The 14,493-nt window shown below is 44.9% G+C and overlaps 1 protein-coding gene across 1 annotated transcript in view; it reads left to right on the top strand.

Moving 5' to 3' along the window:
- Positions 1-13,553, top strand: part of Tmem178a (transmembrane protein 178A) — a 59,043-nt gene extending 45,490 nt beyond the window's left edge. Inside the window, exons 3-4 of the mRNA NM_001004282.1 lie at positions 1,458-1,595; positions 12,572-13,553. Coding sequence (NP_001004282.1) covers positions 1,458-1,595; positions 12,572-12,813 — 380 coding nt within the window. The 3' untranslated portion in view covers positions 12,814-13,553. The remainder of the gene's footprint in view (positions 1-1,457; positions 1,596-12,571) is intronic.
- The last annotated feature ends 940 nt before the right edge of the window (positions 13,554-14,493 follow it).

Below are 14,493 nucleotides of genomic sequence, written 5' to 3'. Positions count from 1 at the left end.
AGGAGGCAGAAATCTGTGAGTTCGAGGCCAGTTTGTTCATACAGAGAGAGTTTCAGGACAGCCAAGGCTACACAGAAACCCTACCTTGAAAAACAGATAAACAATCACCCCCCACCCCTGCTCCCCAGAAAAACAGGGATGGGGCAAGCTGTTTATGGATAAGATGCTATGGCCAATATTGGAAGCTACTGTAGCCTGTCTTCCCTCCACGTAGTGCCCCTAGGTATTCCACAGCAGTGGGGAAGCCCATCCTCCAAGTCCTGCAGTCTGCTGAGCTTGTGCACTTTGCTCAGACTTGTTACCTGACCTCAGGAGCCGCAGGTGTGTGTGGAGGTGTGTGTGTCTTGTTTTAAGAAGAATGTGTTGTTCCAAACAAAGGCACAAGCAAAAGCAGGAAGGACAGATAGAAACAGCGAAAACGTAAAATAACCAGAAGATGGCCAACCTGAGTTGCCGAAGTGCTGTAAGGGGGAGATACCTTTCCGTATAGATCAGTGGGTCTCAACCGTCTTAACGCTGCGACCCTTTCGTACAGTCCCTCATGTGCTGACCCCAACCATAAAATTATTCTCATGGCTGCTTCACAAATTGTAATTTTGCTACTGTTATGAATCGTTCAGTAACTGTATGACATGCAGGACATCTGCTATGTGACCCCTGTGAAAGGGTCGTTTGACCCCAGAAGGGGTTGTGTCTCATGGCTTGGGAGCAGCCGAGACAGATGCTGTCAGTTATGCCCATGGTGAAGACTTGTCCCATGGGCGTAGCTCCTTCGTCTTCCATCGGTAAATAAGCTCTCCACCGTGAGGCTTGCACTTGAGGGGTGAGAGTGTGTTTATGAGCAGCTAGCCGCCTTGATCATGCACTTCAGGCCGCTTCCTTCCCCGTGGTGGCTGTGCTTGCTCACTTTTTTTTCTTAAATACTTCTCGAGAACAGACAGGAGTAGCTAGAAATGAAGAAAACAACGCTAATTGGCATCCGAGATGCTCAGACAAAAACCTGTTTTTCGTAGAAGCTCGCCTTCTGGGCTCTTTCCTCCAAAGAGGAGAAGCCAGGTTAATGACAGCCACTGTGGTACGCCGACCTCCATCCCGGCTGCTCTTTGAAGGCTGAGGATGTGTTTCTCGAATCTTCCTCGCCCAATTTACTTACTGTGTGTGATGTTTGTTACTCACGTTTTGTCTGGGGTTGTCCCCTCATCTATTCTGTGGGTGTAACCAACTTCTCCACAGACGTAGAGGGGTACAGTGGCAAAGGTTACTCATCCTAGATACCCACAGCTAATGTACCCACAGATACATGGGAGCAGAAGTCCCTAAACCCTTCACCCTGAAGTCCCCGTGCCTGCCTGGATAGCCTCTTCTCACAGTGCATGTGAAATTCTTGGTCCTGTAATTTTCAATTGCTTTTCTGCCCCGCCTCCGATTTTGACAGTCTGTTTCTGTTTTGAGATTAGATCTAAGAAGAATAACAGCTGGATTCCTGGGCATGGCGGTGGCTGTCCTGCTGTGTGGCTGCATCGTGGCCACGGTCAGCTTCTTCTGGGAGGAAAGCCTGACCCAGCACGTGGCTGGACTCCTATTCCTCATGACAGGTAGACTGTACACCGTCAGCTTCCGCTCTGTGGCACAGAATTCGGCTTGGTTCTATCACTAGTAATGTTGGTTTCAGTGGTGGGAAGGAAGCGAGCAGAAGCTCATTCATCTCTGAGAGAAAATAAGGAATTTAAAGGGAACAGTGGACAAAGTGCATTGCCCAACTTTCCCACAGCAGCATTAGTAGGTCAGAGGAAAGTGTCCTGCATCCATTCTCAATTGAGTCAATGCTGGCATTTTCTGCCTTATTGCTTAACGCTATGTCTTGGAGAGAAAGGTCAGTAGCTGAAAGTCCCCTCATACTCTATGTACCAGGGATGGTGTCCTTGGCATTACTGTTGGTGGATTTCCTTTGTCAGGGGCTGATCTTGGTCTTAGAGACATAGAGAAGAGAGCGGACAATGTCCCTGCCCCATTTTTATTGTGGAGAGACATAAGAAGTGATTTGTGATAGCAATACAAACTGGGAAGACGAGCAGGGTACAGTCTGGTTGGGAGATGCTGAGGCAACAGTTTCCGAGTTGAATCATGAGAAGCAGCCAGAAGTTGGGAGAGAACTGTGAGCTGGAGACGCCACCAGCTCAGAACCCCGAGCAGGAGTCAGGCAAGTGTGTTCTGAGGAGGAAGAGAGGTAGGAGACGGGAAGGCATGCCCAGAGTGGGAGCCATGGTCAGGACCAAATCTTTAGAGATCTCTTAATGAAGAGAAGAGAGAGGAGCATGAATGTAAAATATAAGTGGTGGAAACCACTAGAAGATTTAATGGAAGGATAACTTTATTTAAAACAAGAGGGGTGTGGAAACGTGGCTAGCAAGTAAACAAGTTGGTTTAACAAGTAAAGGGTATTTTGGTTTATAAAGGAGTTGGGAGTTGGGTCAATGGCTAGGCAAAGGAGGCTGCAGAGAAGAAATGGCCTCCTCTTCAGCCTCCACAAGAAGTTAAGGAGTGGATAATGAGGGAATGCCAAATTAAGTTTCCCAAAGTACTAGTCCCAGAAGAGCCAACACTACCCCAGATGGCCATTCCGGCCCAAAGAGTCCTGGGGCTTCACAATCAGTAAAAAGTTCTCCCTTTGCCCCTCCCCTTTGTCAGTTATACTGCAAGATTTTGGGTACTAGCCCAATGTACGTCAAAGATGTGTAGGCTTCTCCCCCGACAGCTTTAGTTTTGCCGTTATTTGTTTTTGTAAGATAAGATCTTGCTATGTGGCTCTGGATAACCTGTAACGTCTAAGTAATCCAGGCTGGCTTCCAACTTAGAGCTTTTCCTGCCTCTGCATCCTGAGTGCTGGGGTCTCCCTGTGTACACTGTCATGCCTGGCTGCTTCCCCCAAACTCTGCAGAGGCCCCACGCCAAAAGCCACAGAAGGACTTTCTTTTTTAAGGCCTCCTTTTACTACAGGGGACGGACGCATGAATACTCAAGGATGTTCAGAGTAGGAAACAGTTGTTCTAGTTCAAATACATCACGAGGCCACACAAATCCGGCTCCACCAGTTCTCCTGCCTAGGCAGAGGAGGTGAATTTTGCAGAAGGGAAGGCGTAAGTCGGGTGTCTGTCAGTGACACAGAAGGGCCGACAGTTTTCAGGGTGCTCAGTTCGCCTGTCACTTGAAGTGGAATGTAGGGAGGTTTCCTTTGGGTTTTGTTACTGGAAACAATGCCTTTACATGCCTCCCAGAACACTGAGATCGTGGTTAGTTCTGTAAATTCTACAGGAGTAGGAGGAGGTCATTAGCTGGACGTAGACAGGAGATAACTTTGCTGGAGCACCTCCTCAGGCAATGGCAGGCAGTGAGAACTCCGAAGGGTTAAAGGCATTGATTTTAATTAAGCAGGCTGTCTTCAGTGGCTCTAGACAGCAGCCCTCCCACAGACTTTGGATACTAAACTTAGCCCCTTCTAATATGCTGGCGTCTCCATTCTCTGCCCGAACTGATTAGCCAGCCTTTCAACGGAGAGCCCTAGTGATGTGACAGTTGAGATGTTAAAGCAGAAAGTGTAGAACACAGGCTTCCTCCTTCTGCCATGCAGCACATGGGCCAGCCTTGATGACCTACAGGTGAAACAACCACTTCTATCAGTTTGTATCTGAGAACTGGGCTGTAACACCATATACCTAGACCCCACTCCACAGCCTTTCGATGGTTCCTGGAGAAGGACCTGGGGTAGGCAGCCTCCAAGGCCTTGGCTTCATGTTAGACCCATGGTAACACATGCTCTGAGATTACACAGGCAAGCACAGTGGCATACATGAAGGACGGAGTCAGCGAGACTCGCCTTTCCAGCTCCTACCCTTTGCTGGAGTGTTTGTAGCATTTCCACCACAGCGTGAATACTCTGTCCACATTAAATGAAGCATTTGGACCGGGGACATCACTGACCCAGTAAAGTGGTTGTTCCAAAGTGTAAGGGCCTCAGATTAATTCCCAGAACTCACATAAAAATAGAATTCTGGGTGTAGTGCTTGTTGTGTGCTTCTAATGTCAGTGGTGGGGAGGTAGAGGCTTTCTAGGGATTGCTAGTCAGCCAGTCATAGCTATTTGGTGAGCTCCAGGCCAGTACGAGCTCTGGTCTCAAAATGTAGATTAGCAGAGTTCCTGAGGATGACACCAGGGTTGTCCTGAGACATCTACGTATACGTGCACACTCTACATTCATGCACATACACATAGATACATGCAAAAGACCATAAATTAAACACTCTATTAGATCACCATAGTAACATAGCTGCAATTGTTACCATTAAAGGACTAATTCATTCAATATTATCAGTTTTAATATAATTTTATTTGTTATAGAATTTTAATCTATCTTGTATTGCTCTGTGTGTGTGTTCGTGTATTTGTGTGTGTGTGTGTCTGTCTGTCTGTGTGTGTGTCTGTCTGTGTGTGTGTCTGTGTGTGTGTGTGTGTGTGTGTGTGTGTGTGTGTGTGGTCAGAGGACAAGTTGTGGGATTCAGTTTTTTCCTTCCACCATGTGGCTTCCCAGGATTAAACTCAAGCTTTGTAAGTGCCTTTATCTGTTGAAACCTCTCCCTGGCTCTTAACTAGTTTTTAATACACCAGAAATCTCAAAAAAAAAAAAAAAAAAATAAAGTTTGTATTCAATTCTCCTCTCTTGGTGCAGGTCTCACTACCAACTGCATCCATTGTTCTTCATAGGCTGAAGCCTTCTGGGAGAGTTCACTTAGCCTGTGACCCTCCCATGCTGTCAGCAGAGGACAAGAGAGTCCAGGCAGCCCCCTCAAAGCATCAGGGGCGGTTAGCGCCCACCCTGGCCCAACCCTTCCTTTGCTTCAACGCATCTAAATAAAGGGAGCCTGCTGAGATATGTCTAGAATGATCTAGGCCACCCGTCAACCGCAATTCTAAACCACGGGCCCTTAATACATTATCTAAAACCCTGGAGACTGAGTGTGTTTTGGAATTCAAGACTTAAATATTTTATTTTAGAAAGAGAATATGGCATACGTATTCTGTTTTATCCAGCAGGTTGGCAAGGTTTGGGGCATTGTTGCGAAATAAGATGCATTAACATTTCTGCAACAAAATGCAGGAATAACCACGCTAGACGGGATCAGTGAGGACGGTAATAACCTTACCTCAGGGAGGGGAACACTTTGCCTCTCAAGGCAACGGATGCGATACTGCAAATTGCAGACTGTGTACCTTTCCACCGTGTTCGTTTACTTATTTTTTATACGTTTTTTTCAGTCTCTAGTAGGCCCGCCACACCATTAAGTTAAGATGGGGGAGGCGAGGCTTTTTGAGTAATCTACGTGAAAAGGAGCAAGTCCGTTTTGCTGAAAGAGCGAGAAGGCCAGAATGATGGGCAAGCTATCTGTGAAAGGCCCAGGGAAAAGAAAATCGATGCTTATGCCTCTGGGTGTTGTAGTTGGATATTTATCATGCAACCTAAGCAGAAGGAAGCAGCTTCTGCTTCTCGGCCTTTTAAGCACATCAAAGGAGGGAGGTCAGAAAAGAATGGGCCTCCGTTACCCTAATTACGTCTTCTGATCTGGCCATGCGCAAGCACCTCAGAGGTTTTAGGGAGGAAATCAGGTTGATGATCTGGGATGGTGGCATGCACTTATTTGCTGTCCTGACCCTAAACACGTCCCCTCCAGTCCTGCTCTTGTGTGATGTCATTGGTGAGCTCTAATTAAGAATATTATATAGGGGTTGGGGATTTAGCTCAGTGGTAGAGCGTTTGCCTAGCAAGCGCAAGGCCCTAGGTTCAGTCCCCAGCTCCAAAAGAAAAAAAAAGAAAAGAAAAAAAAAGAATATTGTATAAGGGAAGTCTCCACAGGCAGGGGTTGTCAGGAAACCAGTAATTATTCCTTCTTTGAAGATAACTCCCAGCAATTGCCAGGAGCGAGCTCAAGATAGGAGAACCTCTCTCTCCTGGGTCCACCAACCAGCTAGGCTGGAAGTGTGAGCTTGTTGGTGGAGAAGCTGGAGGAAGGGAAGGAAGGAGGGACGACTGGAAAACTAACCGCTCTCCCTATGGGTCCTCAAGATAGCCTGTAACTTTTGAACTTTCTGAAAGCAAGAATAGCTGCATAGCCCACTTTATACCTTGTGTGAAGTAGGTCTCAAGCCAGTATCGCCTGAAGTAACTTGTGGTGCCCATTAAGTCCTTCATGGGACAATTTGGAATAAACTACTTTCTAAAAAGAAATTTAAAAGGAAGATTTATTTTTATTTTCCTGTGTCTGAGTAGTTTTGCCTGCATATGTATTTGCCTAGTATGTACATGCAGTTTCCATGGAGGCCAGAAGAGGGCGCTGGATCCCCTGGACCTGGAGTTACAGAGCCACAGTATGGGTGCTGGGAATCAAACCCTGGTTCTCCAAGAGCAACAAAGTCTCTAACCACTGAGCCATCACTCCAGCCCCCACAGATTACTTCTTAAGAGGATATTAATCAATCTGCTGTAGTCTTCAGTTTTGTTTAGCAGGCTTTCTTGACTCGATGAGCTTACGTCTATTAGCCAATATGTCAAAATTACAGATAATCCAGGAAGTATATACTATGTCTGCTTACAATGCATGTTGGGAAGTGGACGGAACACTTTGGACTCCTGATCAAGAAGAACATATGGAACTACCTCTTATCTAGCCAGAACTAGGTCCAGGGCATAAAAGATAAGAAATAAGTGGTAATATAACCGTATTAAGACAGAACGGGTCTGCTAAGACCTGTAAAATAATAGAATATACTCCATTCAGTTAGCAGCTCAGACACACACAATGCTAAGGGATAATAAGTTTTCTTCCCCACAACTCCTATGTTGAGTCCCCAGTCCCCAGGATCTCAAAGTGTGACTTAACCAGGAAACAGGGTTTTTAAAGAGAAACTCACAGTAAATTAGGGCAATATGTTGTGTCTTAAGCCAGTACGGATAGTGTTGGCCACCGAGTAGGGGGATTTGAAGAGTTATGTGTAAAGACACGAGGAGAAGGCAGCTAAGTCCAAGGCAAGGTGGGTTCAGAGGCAAACCATCATGTTGTTGCCTTGAGCTTAGATTCACAGCCTCTATGAAAATATCTTTGTTTTTTCAGTCTCCCTGTCTGTAGTACATGGTTCCAGTACCTTTATCTACCTCATGCACATGAACACTTTAAGATGTGTATGGGACCTAAACAGAGATCATTATATCAAAACTGATCTAAACTGTGCATCTGACATGACGGCATGCCTTTATTACATAAATAAATTTTGTCCCAGAGTGATCAAAGTTAGGATTTTGTTTGTTTGTTTGTTCCAAGACAAACTGTGTGTCCTGGAACTCATATGTATCTGCACAAAGCTGGTCTCAAACTCATAGAGGCATGGGGGCATCCCATTGCCTCCCACGTGCTGGGATTAAAAGTGTGCACCACTGTATCCAGGGGGATTTTTTTATTAGTATCTTGAGTGGGACAAACTTCTTTTTACAATATTTTGTGGTAAATGTTTGTGTTCTTTCTCCATCGTGCCGAGAACAGCTGTAGCCGCTAGGCATTTGCGGGCTTCCTCACGGATGCGAGGGTCTGGGCGGATGGAACAGCGCTTCTTGTTCATCTCTCTTTTGTTTTCTTCTCACCCAGAACAACTCAGAGGAGCTTTTAGAAGCAGGGAAGGTACAACTGGGTGGCAGCACCTCTTAGGAGGGCTTGTGAGAAGAAAGAAGGGCAAACAGGGGGCACATGGGTGGGCCAGGTGGCCTGCTTTCCCTTACGCCACGTCACCAGAGGATCAGTTTGAGGAGTACCTCTTCTGGAAAGGACCTGAGTGGCTGGGAAATGCATATAGTATTTCATGATAAGATTAATACAAGCAAGGGAGAGAAAACAAGAGAAAGGGACAATTCAATTTGCAAAGCGTGTTAGCATTCTGTAAGGGTGGCAAAATACTTGGGAAAGTATTTCTAAGTATGACAAAATCACTTGAAGAAGAAGTTTTGTTTTTGTCTTCATGAGGGTTTTACTGCTGTGAACAGACAGCATGACCAAGGCGACTCTTGTTAGGACGACATTTACTTGGGGCTGGCTTATAGGTTCAGAGGTTCAGTTCATCATCATCAAGGTGGGAGCATGACGGCATCCAGGCAGACATGGTGCAGGAGGAACTGAGAGTTCTACATCTTTATTTGAAGGCAGCTAGGAGAAGACTGGCTTCCAGGCAGCTAGGATGAGGGTCTTAAAGCCCACATCCACCTACTCCAACAAGGCCACACCTACTCCAACAAGGCTACATCTTCTGGTAGTGCCACTCCCTGGGTCAAGCATATTCAAACCATGACTTGTTTTGTTTTGTCCTTGGGTTCATGGTTTCAGAGTTTTAAGTTCATGTCCTCTTGGACCCGTTCCACAGACAGAATGAGCACATGGAGTTCCAACAACCCCCTCAAGAGTACACGTCTGTGGCCTAATTTCCTTCTACCAGTCCCCATCTGCTAAAGGGGCCTCTGTCTTCCAGTTGTGCTCACTGTTACATGTAATAACCAGTGGTCAGCTCCAGAAAGGAGCTGAGTAACCAGCTGCCTTACTCCAGCCGGCTACCCCATTACTGTAGTTAACATGGGTGCTGTGATTTGAGATCTGGGGAAAGAAGCTAATGTTAATTCCCCTCCTGCTCCCCCACTGGTGTCTTCCCTTTTCTCCTGACTCTTTGGCTCGTGGGATAATTATGTGTCAACTTCTTTTCTCAGGCCCACGACTGACATATAGTTGTTATTCTTATACTTAACACTCCCATGCAGATAAACAAAGCTCTGACACATGGCCTTTGATGGGGCATTTAAGCTACAAACCATAACACAGTACAAGTTGGATCTAAGAGTGAGGGTGGAAACTAAAAGCAAGCAAAACTGGACTGGGTGCCAGGAACAGATTTTAGTTTTAGGGAGATTCAGACCCTGGCATCTTGGAGAGATCCAGTTAGAGACACTCCATACAGTGTCCTTGAGGTCTGCACTCATCAAGGGCTGAGGAAAACACTCATTCAGGGCACATTGCAAAAGAAAAAAAAATTTGTTTTTGTTTGTTTTTTTGGTTTTTTTTTTTTTAGTGTTTTTGTTTTTGTTTTGTTTTTGTTTTTTTGTTTTTTGGAGCTTAGTTTCCTAACAGTACTGTACTCACCAAGATGTCTTAGAAAATAAACTTATTCCATGTCTTATTTTGGATTAGCAGAATTACAAGCACTTGACACCATAATAGACTTGTGTTACCAAGCCCCACACTACACTGAGACTCGAGGGAAGGCAGGAAATATCAGGATCACACCTAGCTAAGACTAGAAGGAGTGTTTCTTGCAGCCCAGCCCTGTGCGTTTTACATCAAAGGATGCCTGGGAAGTCTCAGTTTGAACTGAAGCTTTCAGAGGTCGTGAAGCCTGAGCTGCTTGTAAAAATGCTTGCTTTTAGGCAGTCAGCTGTATGCAGACATCTGGGAGTGAGATGAAGCTGTTTTCCCTGGGTCATCGTTCCACCACGATGGTCTACATGATGGTTCTCCAGAGATCATTCCCCCACCGACAGCCTTATTGTTCTAGCATTCCTCTAGGGCCTTACTGTGCACAGACATGGCTTTCGTCCTCAGGGGCAACCATGTGCACAGACGTAAGAACATTTGCTCGTCACAGGACTTGGATAAAGCCAGGAAGTATTCTTTAAAAATGGTTTATGTCTTGATAAAAGAATAAAAAAAGCAGCAGAAAGAAGTCAATAGATATTACCATATCCAGTTCAGAAAAACAAAAATCATTTATTTTAGAGATTGGAAACAAAGCCAGATAAAGAGTAGGAAATAGTACATTATCTCAGATAGGGTACCTTTAAAAAAAGAGAGAAGAGAGTATTTATTTTCCAAGTGCACAACGGGAAAAAAATTTAAGTTGTGCGCCCTGGCACGATGTGAATGAAGCCGGAGTCTAGAGCTCGTAAAGTGGCACTGGAGTGAGCTTCACCCTGCCAGTTGCTGCCTGCTCTGTGTGTTTCCCCACCAGTGGCTTTGATCTCCAAAGCTGCAGATTAAAACAGGGGTTGGGCTCTTGCTTCGTTTTGCCTCTGTCTTTTCAGTTCTAAAGTCTGTGCCTCGTGTATCCCCAAGGGATATGAAAGCCATTTTCTAGCAGGCAGATGCCACTTCCTTTATCCACAGGGGTAATCCAGAGAGTGACGAGGGACTCTGTGGGGTTTAGACATTCTGACACTCGATTGAATGCCTGTGTCTGTTTTCATTCGTGTGTTTTATTTCATGAACTCAACAAATACCCTGTTCTCATCCTATGCCCACCCGATAAATTGTCCCTAAGGGTGTCCTCCCATCATGCCTTGAGCACTAAGAAGCTCTTTTATTTTGTGGTGTATGTCTGTGTGTTGCTTAGGGTATGTGTGTGTGTCTGGTAATGTGGTGTGTATGTGTGTGGTGCTTGTGGTATGTGTATATCTGGTATATGTGTGTAACATGTGTTATGTGTGTGCAGTGCTTGTAGCGTGTGTAGTGTGTGTGTGTGTGTGTGTGTGGTATGTCTGGTATGTGGTATATGTGGTATGTATGGTATGGTGTGTGTGTCTGGTATGTGTATGTGGTATGTGTGGTGTGGTGTGTGTGTGTTTGTGTGTGTGTGTTGTGTCTGGTATGTGTATGTGGTATGTGTGGTGTGTGTGGTGTTGTGTGTGTGTATGTATGTGTGTGTACATGAGGTGCTAGCACACGTGCACACCTACATATTGGAAGTCAGATGGCAAGCTCAGGTGACAAACTTTGTGTTTTGTGTTTTGACAGTATCCCTTTCCTGGCCCAGTGAGCAAGCCAGGAGGATATCTATCTGCCTATCTTTATTCTTTTAGGGCTGTGATTATAAGTAGGTGCCACAGGCTTGGCTTTTTATGTTGGTATCAACCCAAGACCTTCATGCTTGCAAAGCAAGAACTTTACCAAATGAACACTTGTTTTGTCTGCCCAATCCTGATGTTAGTGTTATTGAAAGAAAATTATTTATACACATGTTGATATAATAAGGTAAAATTTGATATATATATATATATATACATATATATGTATATGTGGTATATATTTTCTTACCACCCAAATCAATTACAATTTGCATGATTGAAGTGAACAGTACATTTAATAAGATATTTACACCAATCCCAAATTCCTAGACTTAATTTATAGTATTTGGAAGTATTCATTTTATTTTTTAAAAAAAATTGCTGAAGGTCGATCCTCCAAAAAATAGTCGCTTCTAATAATTCATTTAATTTTTACAGGCAACATGACAAATACACTGAAAAAGAAACGATGATATATTTGCATAATGGTTGCAACTATATGAAAAGTAGGCCTGGTGTAGAGCAAAGGAAATGACAGCTGTCTTACGTTAGATTTGAGAGATCGTTAATAACAGAGTTGTTAAGGGTGAGGATGTCACTCTGAAGGTAGGGTGCTTGCCTGGTGTGCCGGAAGCCCTGGATCAGCCTCCAGCATTCTCTAGAACCAGGCGAGGTGGTACAGGCCTCCGACCCCAGCACTCCAGCAGTGGTGACAGGAGGGTCAGATGTGTAAGGTCATCCTCCTGACTAGCCTGGGCTAGAAGAAACAGTTCTCAGAAAAACAAACGAACAAACAAACAACAACAACAACAACAACAACAGCAACGTGGCCTGGAATAAAGACACATGGCCTGGGAGACAGCACCATTGGTAGAGCGCTGGTGTTCTTGAGAACTGGAGTCTGATCCCCAGCACTGAGGAGGCAGAGAAATGGTTGAGCTCTGGGCTTTGAGAGATGCTGGCTCAAAAAGAAAAGGGGAGAGCACCTTAAAATGACACCAGAGATCATCTTCTGGTCTCTGTGCATGCCTGCCCATATCTATGCCAGCACATAGACATTCATACATGTGCGCGCACACACACACACAGACACACATACAGACACACATACACAGACACACACACAGATACACACAGACACACACACAGACACACACAGACACACACACAGACACACACAGACACACACACAGACACACACAGACACACACAGACACACACACAGACACACATAGACACACACAGACACACACAGACACACACACAGACACACACAGACATACACACAGACACACACACAGACATACACACAGACACACAGACACACACACACACACACACACACACACACACACACACATGCACACAGAACCAAAGACCAGATTATTTTTTACTAAACGGTTTTTAAAAACTAAAAGCAAAATTAAATTGAAACTTGCATAGTTAAACTAGACAAAACAAATCCGAATGATTCAAGTTCTCCAAATTTTTCCTGCTCTTTGTCACAGCTTCTTGAATGAATCCATTCAAGTAAAAGAATTCCAGGTGTCCCTGGGTTTGGAGTGATGTGGGTTTTATAAAGGCTTGTCTGGCATTTACCTGGTTGTCAATCAGCAAAGGCCCGACTGATCACTCTGTTCTCTCTGTGTCCAGGGATATTTTGCACCATCTCACTCTGCACGTACGCTGCCAGCGTCTCCTATGATTTGAACCGGGTCCCAAAGCTAATTTACAGCCTGCCTCATGATGTGGAACATGGCTACAGCTGGTCTATCTTCTGCGCCTGGTGCAGTTTAGGCTTTATTGTGGCAGCTGGAGGTCTCTGCATCGCTTATCCGTTTATTAGCCGGACCAAGATTGCACATCTAAAGTCTGGCAGGGACTCCACGGTATGACTGCCTGCATCGAAGAAGGCCCAGCTACAGAGCGGAGCGGGTCTGAGTTCCATTAGGAGCAGTACTGAGTTCACATCAGGGTTCCAAGCACAAAGAGGTCTTTTACATTCCAACCTGTTGCCTGCAGCCCTTTCCGGATGACTGACTGGAAACCTTGCAGAACTTCCCAACCTTTCCAAGGATAAGACAACTGTGGGTTCAAGTGCTTTAATGACTATTTATGCTTTGGTTGAGCGAAGTGAGCAACGGGCTGGAGGACATTTGTAGGCATCAGAGAAGAGGGGCGGCGGTGGAAAAATTTGTACGATTTCCACTTATTTCAGAAAGTTTGTATATAACGATTACGGGAGAGTCGTTTCTATTTGTGAAAGGATTCATGACAAAAACGAGCATAATTTTCTTGTCACTGTGCCAGGCTTGTTGGACTTTAATGCAGCATCTTCAGAACTTGTCCTGGTGGCGTCCTGTTGTGTCAGCACCTGATATTTATGCATTACTTGTGAATGTTCCTTGTCACAAGAGGATTCTCCTTCTGTTGCCTTATTATTACTTTTAATGAATTGAAGTCCCCTCTCTGTCTTTGTACTGGAGTTCAAATGCATAAGAATAACAGACCAACTGTGTAAGAGCTGATCCGTAACACTATGCAGCATCCTTTGAGGTCTTCTCCGTTCCTTGGCTTGTGTCTCTTTATGTTAACTGGATTTCTGCATTAAATGACTGCCCCCCTTGTTAATTTAGCTGTGCCTGTTTTCTGTCTTCTAGCTGGGTCAGCAAGTCTTCCCTGGATATAGGCCAGCTGAGAACTCTGTTATGTGGACTCTGTTTTGTTTTCAATCATTATTTTTGTTTGCTTGGTTGGTTGGTTTGGTTTTTCAAGGCCAGGTCTTGCTATGTGGTATGAGCTCCAACTCACCGTCTGACTCAGGCGGGCCTTCAACTTGGACTGATCCTACTGCCTGGCCTGAGTGCTGGGATTGCAGGCATGAGCTACCCTGCCCAAATTACACTAAGCCCAGTTGCTTTATGTGTTTAAGCTGGTCATTACTATTTATCGTTTTGTAGCAATTGTATGTTTGCTATTGATAGAAGATCCTGTTTTCAAAACTTTCTAATATTAGGTTTTAAATTTCATTATATTTAAGTCCCTACCCGTTTGCTGCCTGTCTGGTGTTCATTCAGTGATACATGTGGGCCTTGCTTGGCCATACGTGTTTTTCAACTTCACATCAGAAGCACCTGGAAAGTTCTCCAGCAGGACAGTTAACTCAAGGTCCAAGGGTGAGCAATAGCTTGAATTAACCAAACCAAACCAAACCAAACCTAACCAAACCAAACCAACACCCAGAAATCCCGATATGCATCTAAGACCCAAAAATACCACCATTTGGGTCAGAATGCGACTTACTTCCTAAGCTACCAACTAAGCACTGATCCTGAGCCCCAGCTGAGCTGTACTTGGAGCTTTCCAGATGTTACTTTATCCATTACTCTCAAAAGCTCTACCAGCTCTATTTCGGGGAAGCAGAGGACCAAGAATGAGAACATTTGCTTCATTTTTATTCCCACTTAAAAATCTTCCCACTGTGTTTTCTCATCTTCTGGTGGAGGGATGGGCACCGAGCTTCTCCTTCTTGTTCAAGACCAGCCCCTATTTCCTGTGACACTGAGTGAAAAGGT

This window comes from Rattus norvegicus, chromosome 6 (assembly GCF_036323735.1).
Source record: "Rattus norvegicus strain BN/NHsdMcwi chromosome 6, GRCr8, whole genome shotgun sequence".
In the NCBI taxonomy this organism is placed as follows: domain Eukaryota; kingdom Metazoa; phylum Chordata; class Mammalia; order Rodentia; family Muridae; genus Rattus; species Rattus norvegicus.
The sequence above is the reverse complement of the archived record's forward strand: the minus strand, read 5'-3'. Positions and strand labels throughout refer to the sequence as shown.